The sequence below is a fragment of the Dipodomys merriami genome, unplaced genomic scaffold (assembly GCF_024711535.1).
Source record: "Dipodomys merriami isolate MVZ:Mamm:240054 unplaced genomic scaffold, mDipMer1.0.p SCAF_995, whole genome shotgun sequence".
Classification (NCBI taxonomy): domain Eukaryota; kingdom Metazoa; phylum Chordata; class Mammalia; order Rodentia; family Heteromyidae; genus Dipodomys; species Dipodomys merriami.
The window spans coordinates 109,045-121,739 of NW_027206618.1; the positions used below are offsets into that span (position 1 = coordinate 109,045).

The following is a 12,695-nucleotide window of genomic DNA, read 5'->3' on the forward strand; positions in this document are numbered from 1 at the left end:
CTTCTCCTTTTCTATTCCCAAGCAAGGATGGCTAAGCAACTGTCAAGCCTGTTGGCACTGTAACCAACACAAGGGCAAGACTCTGAGCAGGCGCCAGAGGGGTCTCCCCTTGCGTGCTTCATCTGCACCAAGACTTCCTGTGTGGACACTTGTTAACTGAAACCTGTACCGATGCGTTTGGGGCTTGGTAATAACTCCAGCCTCAGGCTAGCGATTCGGTGCTTCCTGAGCCCTGGCCTCTTCCTTAGCAGCACCTGGGGCTGGAACCTGCCGAGAGCTGCAAACCGCTCTGCTGTGGATGGCTGGCCTGAGGGAGGGGAAGAGAAAGGAGAATATATGTATTACTGGAGTAATAGCCTGTGTCTGATCAGGTAGAGCTGGGTTCGAACCCCCGCTCTGCAGCGAGCCGTTATACCGCACGGACGGGAAGGTGGCCTCAGTCACACTGGCCGGTGGCCTTGCCCCGTGGAACCTCACCTTCTCCCAGGATTGTGGGATCCCCAACCAAGGGGTGAGAGGTATGGGGTGTCCTCCCGAGGGTGGTGCCCCCACCCCAGCCTCGGTTCCCTCCTCTGTGACGTCGGGCTCCGAACCCGCTTCTTCCCCGCGACTGTGACGTCCCACGGGCCCCGCGGTCCGGGGTGACCCGGAGGACACGGAGCGGGCGGACGGGATGGCGGAGACGCGTCCGGGGATCGGCCACGGCAGCTCGGCCGGTGGCGGACGCCGACCGCGGGCCGCGGGGCCCGAGGGCCGGATTCAGCCGCGCGCGGCGCGGCGCGGCCGGGCGCGGAGCTATGACCTCATCGGCCGGCGCCGTCCCGCGGGGCCATGAGATCATGACATACCGGCGCTCGCCGAGGAGTCGATTTGTTCGGGAGCGTGGGGACAGCAGGCCGCCCGCCACGGTGATCTCATCCGGGCCCGGGGGAGGAGGGAGGAGGGAGGAGGAGGAGGAGGAGGCAGGCAGGCAGGCGGCCCGGCCCTCCCGCGCCGCCCAGAGAGGGATTGATGGGCCGCCGCCGACCGGTGACGTCATCGACAGCGCCCGTTGCCTGGCAACACGCGGCCGCCAGCCCCGCCTCCCTGCGGCCCCTTCAGCCCGAGTCCCTGCGGAGCTGCCCTGACCCATCCAGACCTGTCCATCCTGGCTCCTCCTTTCTTTTGGAATTGCAGTATATATACTGTAAAGTGCTCTGGTTCAACGTATGCACGCACCCTCCCAGATCAAGGCAGCAACAGCACTGTCCCAGCAAATTTCCTAAGAGCCACGTGGGCGTGCTTCAACTTTCTAACCGTCCCAGGAAACAAGTGGACAGGAGACAGGTGACGTAATTTTTTTTTTTTTTTTTTAGAAAAACAGTATACCTAAGCCTAATAGGTGCAAAATAATTTCAACTTCTCTTTTATAAAACACTTAATGAGCATCTTCTTTTTTGCTGTCATTTTTCTAAGACTTTGAAATTCCCTGTGTATTTTAGATTTTCAGTTCTGATTTAGCCACATTTCAGTTGTTCATGCCTGTAATCCTTGCCACTCTGGAGGCTGAGATCAGAGGTTGAAGGCCAGCTCAGGCAAGAAAGTCTGTGAGACTCTTATCTCCAATGAACCACTAGAAAACTGGAAGTGGTGCTGTGGCTCAAAGTGGTAGAGCGCTCACCTTGTGCAAAAGAACTCAGGGACAGCATCCAGGCCCGGAGTTCAAACTCCACAACTGAAACCGGCCAAAACTAACCTGGTGTGGTAGTGTGTGTTTACAATCCCAGCTACTTAGGAAGTGGAGATAGAAGGATCAGAATCCAAGTCTGGCTCCAGTTTGTAAAAGCTCAAGCCCTTATCTGAGGGGGGTGGGGGGAGCAAAAGGACTGAGGGTGTGATTTAAGTGGTAGAAAATGGTTACCTTGAAAGTGCAAGACCTTGAGCTCAAACCTTGTAACCTTGAGCAAGAGAGCACAGGGACAATGCCCAGGCCCCAAGTTCAAGCCCTACAACAACAAAAGTCACAGAGAATGGGCTACTACTATGGTAGGCATCAATGATGAGGAACATTTCCCACAAGACTCCTTCCCTCCACCTTCCCCTCCTGCCACTTTTCCAACATCCTCACAAAAAGGTACCTGTGATTTTTTTTAAATCAACCCTCTTCAGTTCTTCCTCTATCCCCATACCTTAGTATCTTTTCTTTCTCTTGCCATGCATCTCACCTTTGTCTCCCAGGGTCTCCTTTTCTCTCTTCTTCACACTGGCTGCAAACCAGATGAGAGAAATCAGACAGGATTTTAATCCTAGCTCTCCAGTTCTCACAACTTTGCCTCTCTGAATCTCTTTCCTAACCCACGAATAGTGCTAATAAGTGTTCATCTCCTTAGGTGGTCAGAGTTAGGGACAGCATGGTGTCCAACAGAAATGTCACCAGACATTTATTCTTATTCTCTCTTTCTGTTAGTTTCTTCTCTTACTATTCACAGACCCCTCATTGGCTTAGTCTCTCCCAGTCTGTTCCTCCATTTCCTGCCTCTAGCTCTCATCTGAGAAGTGTGAATTGGTCATAACCACCTCTCCCCCACTACCCAGAGGAACACTGGATGTACAATCCCTGGCCCATAAAATATGCTTAAGAAACTTGCTTTCATCCAGTATAGTGCTGCACACTTGTAATCCCAGCACTTGGGAGGCTAAGGCAAGAGGATGAAAAGTTCAAGACCAGCCTGGGACACATGACAAGACCCTTCACTCAAGATGAAAGGAAGGAGGGAAAGAATAAAGAAATACTAAGTTGCTTTCTTCTATTTCCCCACTCCACCCCCTTTCCTCCCTTTTCTCCTGGTCTTTCATTCCTGGGGCCCTTTTCTATCAGGCCAGTTTCCCCCTGTTGTCTCTTCCTCCCCTTTTCCCCTGTAGCCCTCCCCAACCTTCTCATGTCTGATTCCTCCCAGTGGTGCTTCCTTATTCTCTAGCTGCTCTAGGTTGCTGGCCCCTAGCTCAGGGCTCAGCCTCCCCCCCACCTCCACCCCCCAGAGGTCTATACGATGCTGGGGCTGTTTCATCCCAAGGGCACTGTCAGCTGTGGCCCCCTCGGCCCCGCAGGCCACCTCCCTAGGAAAACAAGTCAGTGCCTAGCACACAAACTGCTGAGCCATCCTTCTGGTGATGACCAACATCGTCCGCAGAGAACCGGCTCTCCTTGGCTGGAGTGATGAAACTTACCCAGAAGCAAGAGCAGAGACAGTGGGAGCTGAGAGGGGTTGAAGAGGAGGAACAGAGATGTTTACTTTGTCCTAGCTCCTGGACCCCTTGTCTTTCTAGTTGTGCAACCCAGAGACATTTACTTCTTCACCAAAGCTGCTTCAAGCCAGCTTCTGTCATTCACAGCCCCAAAGTGACACCCGTGGGTGGTTGTGGAGTGTGTAGAAGCCTAGGCTAGCCTGTCTGTGTGGGTCAGCCCTGAGAATGGAACATGGGGGTCCAGGGAAGGAGAACAGCATGCCCAGGACCACAGAGCACAAGGGAAGCACAGCCACCCCTGATCCCAAAGACCACATTTTGAACATGATTTTTATACCATCCACAATGACATAAGAATCACTTGTCTCCTGCTCTGCCTCCTTGGGTCTCTGCCATCCCCTCCAAGCAGCTTAATTCAATTCGTCAGGAGGATATTTTATACTTGCCAGACTGCTCACAGCGCCACAGCTGGTGCTTACAGAGTCCTTACCATGTGCCAGGTGCTGAACTCCAGGCTCTGCAGGCATTAGCTCATTCATCCCTTCCCCCAGCCCCCCAGCAGCCCTGGGAACTTCAACTCCCATTGCCATTTTACCCATGGCAAAAGAAAAAAAAAAGGCCACAGCAAGTAACTTGCCCTAAGGAGCTAGGAAGTGAAATCAGAACTCAAACCTAGGCCAGGCATGGTAGCATCCACCTGTAATCCCAGCTACTGGGAGGCACAGATAGAAGGAGCATAGTCTGAGGCCAGCCCTGACAAAAGTATAGGACATTATCTGAAAAATAAAGCAAGAAAGGCTGGGGTTGTGGTTCAAATGGTAAAGCACTTGTTCGTGAGATCCTAAGTTCAAAATCCCAGTATTATTCCCCCCCAAAAAAAAAATTTTTTTTTCAAGTGTTTCAGATTCAGCATCTCTTACATTTTTGGAGATTATAAAGAGGCTGTGCACAGTGGCTCATGCCTACAGTCCAACTTACTTAGGGACAGAAATTAGGAAGAAGATCATCAGTAGGGGCCAGCCCAGGCAAAAACTTAGGAACACTCCATCTCAACCAACAAGCTGGGCGTGGGCATTCCTGTCATCCAAAGCTATGCAGAACTCCATAGGAGGATCATGGCTCAAGGATCATCTTGACAAAAAGCATAAGACCCTATCTGAAAAATAACCTAACGCTAAAAGACTTGGACCAGTCCTGGAAGAAGTTTGTGAGACCTATGTCAAAAAGAATAATCAGGGCTGGGCACTGGTGGCTCCACCTGTAATCCTAGCTACTCAGGAGGCTGAGATGAAGAACCAGAAGCTCAGAGAACTAAATCAGCAATGCCCATCTGGACCCAGAACAAAAGTCATTTCGTCTCTATCTTCTTCATTCGTAAGAGCTGCTAACCAGTATTCTGCTCTGTCTGTCCTTCCTCCCTCCCCACCCCAGAGCTTGGCGCTCCACGGTGGGGGCATTCTACTCAGAAAGTCCCCCTCCTCCCCCTTGTTTCTTCTTAGCATCCCCATCTCCCTCCCCTGGCCCGCCCATTGTTTCCCAGGCTTTTTGTGCCCCCCCCCCATCCTGGCAGGGAGGAAGTCAGAATAGAATCTGCCTGGTGCCACCCCCTCTATTGGAATCCAAGCCCTGACACCTCCCGTGCCCCAGCCAGGCTCATAACAATTGCTATGGTTCCCCCTTGGCAGTGACAGGGAAACCGGGCGTCTCCGCTCCCATCGCTTCCTTGTTTTCTGACACCCCAGAGGAACCGCACGTTCCATTTGGTGGTCGTCAGAAATAACATGCTTAAGAAACCTGGAATTATAAAAGTGCTTAATTAGGGAGAGATGGTTCCACTGGGATATGCCCAGCTTTCCCCCAGTGGTTTCATCTCCCCTGAGTGGCCAGCCCCGCCCCAGCAGCTAATTGCTACTTTGAACACGGTGCCATCGCACTCACTCCTTTTCTTTTCTTCTCTGTGGCATCAGTGCTTGCTTATCAAGTGGAGTTCTCTCTTCTGAGTTCCGACTCTCTTTTGCTGTCAGCAAACTTGAAGACGTTGGCAAGGGTGATGAGGACAGAATCTTCTAAAGAAGGACCCAGAACCAAAGGGCCTTGCCTGTGTAGAGTCACAATGCAGTGGGAGAGACAAAGGCTAAGGTAGCTCTAAAGTATTGTGAGAAATGCTCTAAAGGAAGAGAAAGGAGGAGAAGGAGGCAGACTGACTGGATGAAAAGGAAGGGAGGGAGGGAGGAAGGAAAGATGGGTGAAGAGAGAGAGAGAGAGAGAGAGAGAGAGAGAGAGAGAGAGAGAGAGAGAGAGAGGTGGATACCTGGATGATTGGGTGTGTGGATGGATGGATAGATGGACAGACAAGTAGATGAGTGAATGGGTGAGTGGATGAATGAATACGTGGATGGATGAATGGATAGATGAGTGGATGGATGGGTGGGTGGATGGGTGGATGAATGATTTGGATGGATGGATGGATGGATGGAGAGATGAATGGATGGATGGAAAAGTGGATGGTGGGTGGGTGGGTGGATGGATGGATAGACGAATGGATGGATAGGTGGATGGACAAGAGGGTGGAGGGAATGGATGGAAAAGGGGAAAATGAAGCAAGGTTCTCAGGTGCACTGAATTCTGGGAGGGGTGACAGAACCCATTTATGTTGGAAGATCCCGGGTGAAAGCAATTGGGAGACATAAAGGAAGCAAAGAACATGAGACTGGGAGATCTAGGTAAAGAAAGTATTCTACAGAGCTTTTGGGAGCCGGCCACCAGTAATGTGGACAGTGTTGCTGTCCACAGAGCAGCTGAACCATTGGGCCTATATCCATCACATCACTAGTGGAGTGAAACCAATATGGCAGCCATCTCCCACATCTCTGCTGTCCCATCACCTGTACCTTCTACAAATTCTAAATGAAATCCACAGTGTACCTACAGAGGATGTTTACTGGGGCTGAGGGACTGAGTTAGCCCAGCAGTTACAAGGTTGGAGGTGAGTGCCTGACTGCACACCCTTCCTAGGTGCTCAGCAGCTGTGGATGCATGTGTATCAAGCAGTTCTCATCAGAGTGGCCTGAGCCCAGGCACCAAAATGGATATGAAGGGATGGATAGACCGTTTCCTTCCAGGGCCACACACCAACTGTTTGATGAATGTGTATATTTGTATAACCTTTTTTTGATTTTTTTTTTTTTTTTTTGGTGTCAGTCATGGTGCCTGAACTCTGGGCCTTGGCGCTGTTCCTCAGCTCTTCAGTTCAAGGTTAACGCTCTACCACTTGAGCCACAGCCCCACTTCTGTTTTTTTTTTTTTTTCTGCTTATGTTGTGCTGAGGAATCAAACCCAGGGCCAGTCTTATAGATTTTTTTCCTGTCTGGGCTGTCTTTGAACTGCAATCCTCAAATCTCAGCCTCCTGAGTAGCTAAGATTACAGGCATCCAGCTGCGATTTACATTTTTAAGTCTGTGAATTCCTGAGGTCAGATTGTAAGTTTGTTTGTTTTAAACATCTTTATTTAATAATAAAGTCTTAACAAAATGTTCAGACTTGGAGCATATGTTTCAGTGAGTTTGGATAAATGTTTGTTCACATACACACACATATACACAACCACTGTTGCGACTGATGATAGAAATGCCCCTATCATTTCCCAGAATTCTTTCCACCATCTGGTCTCGAGCACTCCAGGTCAGCGTGACCAACCCTTGGAGCTTTATACAAACCAGAATTACATGATTCGGTGTCATGTCTGTGAGATTCACCCGTGTTGCAAATCTCAGCCATTTGTTGGTGGTTATGGCTGAGCTGTGCTGTAGTCTATCAATATGGCCAGCCTTCATTTACTCATCCCCCCATAGACCAGCATTTGCACAGTTTCCAGTGGAGGGATTTTGTGAATAAAGATGCTAAGAACATTTTGGGTCCATGTGGACATGTATATTTTTTCATTTCTCCTGCGGCAGCTCCTCAGAGAGGAATTGTGGGGTTACAAGTTAGGCTTCTGTCTACTTTTATTAGACTACAGGAGCGGGCGAGGTTACTTTCAGCTCTGTCTTTCCAACAAAGCTTATAGGAGTTAGTTGCCCAGGGCAACAAAGGCTCAGCACAATGTTGGGTACTTTTCTTGTCTAACTTCTTTTGGTAATCCCAGCACAGCCCCATAGGGTTTCCTTTCTGTAGACGAGGACACTGAGGCTCACAATTAGGCCACCAGAGAAGAGTGAAGCTCTGGTCTGGGTGAAGCTCCAAGTTAGTGTGATGGTATCACCATGCCTTGTCTCGGGCAGTGGGTGATGGAGCTAGAGCAGTGTGGGCATCTTCCTGCCATCAGTCTCTAGGCCTGGTCCTCCCTGCTTCCAGTGTCCTCCGACCTAGGCCCCTATGGGGAAGGTAGGAATGGTCTTTACCTCATGTGACTTGGAGAAGCACACACCTGTAATCCCGCCTATTCAGGAAGTGAAAGTAGGAGGATCATAGTCCAGGCAAAAGTATGAGGCACTATCGGAGAAACTACTAAAGCAAAAAAGGCCGGGGGAGGGGGGGCGGTGGTCCAAGTGGTAGAGCTCCTGCTTAAGGAGTTCAAACCCTTCAACCACACAAAAAGAAAAAGAAATAAAAAGGAGGAGGAGGAAAAGGAAGAAGACCCCACTACGATGATAGATGTTAGTGCCAACAAAGGAGAAACAACAGATTGTGACCACATGCCAGCCCCAGGGCAGAGTGTCATGTCTCCCTCTCTCTGTGAAACCTAGTCCTTGCTTCTTGATCTTCTCAGCTGGTGGGCATTAGGGGTGAGGGCCTTGGCCAGGGCCCGTGTCTCCCTGGCTAGAGCGGGCCCCATTAAAGCTGGCCTGAGTGCTTTCCCAAGCTGATTAATGGCCTGCCTGTGACCTAGAATGTCATTATTGCCCGGCCCCTCCCCTGCCCCCTCCCAACCTCTGTCCCTTGGGTCTTTACTGCTAATAATAATGGATGCTGTTTGTGTGTCTGCAGGGAAAGTTCTATCTGGTCATTGAAGAGCTGAGCCAGCTGTTCCGCTCACTTGTCCCCATCCAGCTGTGGTACAAGTACATCATGGGCGATGACTCCTCCAATAGCTACTTCCTGGGAGGTGTCCTCATTGTCCTCTACAGTCTCTGCAAGGTGAGGCAGTCCCAGAGGGTGCTGGGAACTTGGATGAACCCTGATAGTAATTTTGGTTGCGGGCAGAAGTTGCTGAACTCAGGGCTTCATGCGAGCTAGACCAAGTAAGTGCTCGGCCACTTGAGCCACATCCAACCACAGCTCTTTTTGCGTTTGTTTTTCAGATAGGGTCTCTCACTTTTGCCTAAACTGGCCTCAGATCTCCATCCTCCCATTTCTGCCTCCCCAGTAGTTGGGATGACACACGTGTGCCATCATGCCTGGTTCTCTTCTATATTTAAATTGAGGTGAAAATCACACAGCATAAAATTAACCACTGGTGATCTTGAAGTGCCATTCAGTGGCATTTCGTGGATCTAGTTTAGTTTGGGGACTACCACCACTATCTGGTTTCAAGACATTTTTCACTGGCCCCCAAAAGAAACCTTGTGCCTGCATGGTTCACACCTGTAATCCTAGCTGTCCAAGGGGCTGATGTCTGAGGATCATGGTTCAAAGTCAGCCCAGGAGGGACAGGAAAGTCCTTGGGACTCTTATCTCTATAATTAATCACAAAAAGCTGGAAGGAGAGCTGTGGCTCCAGTGGTAGAGCACTAGCCTTGTGCATAAAAGCTGAGGGACAGCACCTAGGTCCTGTGTTCAAGTCCCAGGATGGGAAAAGAAGGAAGGAAGGAAGAAAGGAAGGAAGGAAGGAAGGAAAGAAGGAAGGAAGGAAGGAAGGAAGGAAGGAAGGAAGGAATGGAGAGAGGGAGGGAAGGAGGGAGGGAGAGAGGGAGGGGGGAGGAAGGGAGGGAGGGAGGAAGAGTGAGCGCCCTTGTAACCAAAAAGCAGCCCTCCCCCATTTCAACACTTCCCTACCCCAGCCCCTAGACACCACAGATCTACTTCCTGTCCCTGTGTGTTTGCATACTCTGTCTGAATCTCTCATGTCAGTAGAACCTTGCAAGAGATAATTCTTTTGTGTCTGGCTTCTCTGACGTAGCATAACATCTTTAGGTTCATCCACTGTGTTCCCTACATCATTGCCTTTTTTGTTGGTGGTGGTAGTAATGGAACTCAAGGCTAGTGCTCTACCACTTGAGCCTCAGCGCCACTTCTGGCTTTTTCTGATTAGTTTATTGGAGATAAGAGTCTCATGGACTTTCCTTTCTGAACTGGCTTCAAATCAGCTTCCTGAGTAGCTAGGATCACATGCTTGAGCCACTGGTACCCGGCTTACATTTTAACACCTCAAGTCAGTAATTAGTACCTTTCCTTTTATCATCAGAACAAGGCAGAGATCTTGTCACCCTCCCCCCCCCCCCCCCCGCAAAAAAAGAAAAAACAAACTCATTCCCTTCTTTTTTCTTCTTTATTTGTGCTTTAGAGGATCCTGGGGGAGTGCATGTGTTATCTTTCCTTCCTCCCAGCAGGTCACCAGGAAGGTTTTATCCTGCTGGATGACCTGCTCCATGATTCCGATCCACTGGCATGCTGGGTGGGTGTTGCGATCAATTAGCAATGCCTGCCTGGGGCATGGAAAGAGGAGAAGGCCATATATATACCATTTATCAGCTGCCTGTCTTTGGTAACATGGGAGACTGTTGAAATTGGGCCGCAAGACAAAAGCCAAGCAAAAGAAGAGCAAAGGGGGGCAAAATTTCCTGGAAAATGTTCTAAGTCCCAGACAGGTGAAATCTATCAAAGAGATAGTTCTGGGGTAGCAGATGCTGAGCAACCTTTCTTTGGGCCATGGTTCTGCTCTCCTTCCAGTCATTTGACATCTGTGGCCGTGTGGGCGGAGTGAGGAAGGCACTGAGGCTTCTCTGCACCTCCCAGGTGAGTTGGCTTCAGGAGGTCTCCTTCCTCATGCCACTGTTCCAGGAGGCATCCCTGAGCCTCCCAATCCCGCATGGCTTATCCCTGTGCTCTTCTCTCCTGCCCTCTTCCCAAACAGAACTACGGGGTCCGAGCCACCGGGCAGCAGTGCACGGAAGCTGGGGACATCTGCGCCATCTGCCAGGCGGAGTTCCGAGAGCCTCTGATTCTCTTGTGTCAGGTGAGCAGGTGCAGGGGAGGGCGGGGGGGGGGGGCATGGCATGGGTGGAGGCCCTCAGGAAAGACCCTCAGAGGCCTTGAGATCACTCCAGGAAAGAAGGCTTTCCCATGACCAAGCTTCCAGACTGTGGTGTGGGTTAAGACCGGAGTCAGCCAGACCCCGGTTTCAAATCTCAGCTCAAGACTTCTTCCAGCTTGGGGTGGGGGTGGGGTTGTTGAGCAAGGAACTTCCTGTCTCTGAGCCTGTGTCATCAGTAAAATGCAGAAATGCCAACTTCAGTTATGGTGTGAGACCCTCCTGGGTGTGAATCCCATTCTTTTATTTGCAGGAGCAAAATATTTTTGTACCCTCTGAGTAGCATCCCCAGGCCCCTGTAGCAAGCTTGTCCCTAGTGTGTGTGTGGGGTGGGGTGAGGATCACCCATCCTCCACTGCTAATCTATAAAATACATATGATAAAGAGTCCCACGAGCCGGGCGCTGGTGGCTCACGCCTGTAATCCTAGCTACTCAGGAGGCTGAGATCTGAGGATCACGGTTCAAAGCCAGCACGGGTATGAGAGACCATGAGACTCCTATCTCCAATAAACCACCAGAAAACTGGAAGTGGCGCTGTAGCTCAAGTGGTAGAGCGCTAGCCTTGAGCTGAAGAGCTGAGGGACAGCGCCCAGGCCCAGAGTTCAAGCCCCACGACCGACCAAAAATAAAAAGTGAGACAAGAGTCCCACGTACTTCATAGAGCTATAATGGCAGCTCAGTGAGATGACCTAGAAAGATACAATTTTTATCTTTTTTAGGATTTAGTTTTAAATCGTTTTCACCAAAGACCTGGCTGGCATGTTACTTGTTATCCATGTATTTATTATCACCATGTGTTTTCTTTGTTTCTTTTTTTTTTTTTTTGTCAGTCATGGGGCTTGAACTCTGGGCCTGGGCGCTGTCCCTCAGCTCTTCAGCTCAAGGTTAGCACTCTACCACTTAAGCCACAGCACCACTTCTAGTTTTCTGGTGGTTTATTGGAGATTAGAGTCTCACAAACTTTCCTGCCCAGGCTAGCTTTGAACCATGATCCTCAGATCTCAGCCTCCTGAGTAGCTAGGATGACAGGCGTGAGTCATGGGTGCCCTGCACACCATGTGTTTTCATTGTCCTGGGTCTCACCAATCCAGGGTAGCACTGTTGCTAGTCAATCCCTTTTCATTCCTTAATGTCATCACACACACACACACACACACACACACACACACACGCACGCACGCACGCACGCACGCACGCACGCACGCACGCACGCACGCACTTCCTCCTTCTCCTCCTCCCCCTCCTCTTCTTCCTCCTGACTTGGGGGCTGGGTGTCAATTTAAGAAAATGCTCCTTGGGTCAAAGCACCTATGAAGGGCAGAGAGGCAAGGAACACACACACATGCTCTGCAAACTCCTGGTCTCCTGGGGAGACAGACACATACATAAATAACTATGAGACAAGGCAGCCAGCTAAGTGCTGGGTGGGAGAGAGTCATGCCGGCATCCCCAGGGACGGGGTGGAGCGTGATGATGAGTTGCAGGCTGGGGAGGCCTCAGCCTGGATTCCAGAAGGGATGAAGAGGCAGAAGGCTCCTCTCCCCTCCTCCAAAGGTAGGCCGGGAGGTAGAGGCCTCTTTGAGTATCAGAAAAAAAATTCTTGCTATTGCTGTCCAGGGGGGGTTAGAGGAGTTCTTCTATCATTTGGGTTCACCCCCCCATTTTATTTCTGTTTTAAATTGGCAATCTATTTGCATGAGTCAAAATTCCTAAAGGAGAGGAAGGATCTATGACAGTTAAACATACTGAGTGGACTTGGTTTGGGTCCTGAAACATGGAGAGGACATTTGAAAAATGAATAAGAGCTGGGCACTGGTGGCTCACGCCTGTCATCCTAGCTACTCAGGAGGCTGAGATCTGAGGATTACAGTTCGAAGCCAGCCTGGGCAGAAAAGTGTCTGAGACTCTTATCTCCAATTAACCACTCAAAAACCAGAAGTGGTGCTGTGGCTCAAGTGGTAGGGCACTAGCCTTGAGCACAAAGAGGCTGAGGGACAGCGCCCAGGCCCTGAGTTCAAGCCCCACAACCAACAACAACAAAAATTAATTAGGTGAAGTCTACATGGGGTCTGGAGGGGAGAATGGAGGGAAGGAAGAAAGGAGGGAGGAGGGATAAAGGGAAGGGAAAGGATTACGGGGGTAATCCACTGTGCCCAGACCCCCTCAAAAATAGAAAATAAACTTTTAATTTTGGAAGATTTTAGGGCTCACAGAACAGTT

General features: G+C 50.3%; 1 protein-coding gene across 3 annotated transcripts in view; it reads left to right on the top strand.

Moving 5' to 3' along the window:
• Positions 1 to 12,695, top strand: part of LOC138822175 (RING finger and transmembrane domain-containing protein 2) — a 39,863-nt gene that overhangs the window by 24,651 nt on the left and 2,517 nt on the right. For 2 of the 3 annotated variants that reach the window (XR_011370375.1, XM_070014734.1), the window contains exons 8-10: positions 8,212 to 8,361; positions 10,114 to 10,179; positions 10,298 to 10,399. Coding sequence is in view for 2 of the 3 variants with exons in the window: in XM_070014734.1 (XP_069870835.1) it covers positions 8,212 to 8,361; positions 10,114 to 10,179; positions 10,298 to 10,399 (318 nt within the window). In the remaining variant the exon portion in view is untranslated. The remainder of the gene's footprint in view (positions 1 to 8,211; positions 8,362 to 10,113; positions 10,180 to 10,297; positions 10,400 to 12,695) is intronic. The other variant, XM_070014735.1, reaches the window with a different exon arrangement.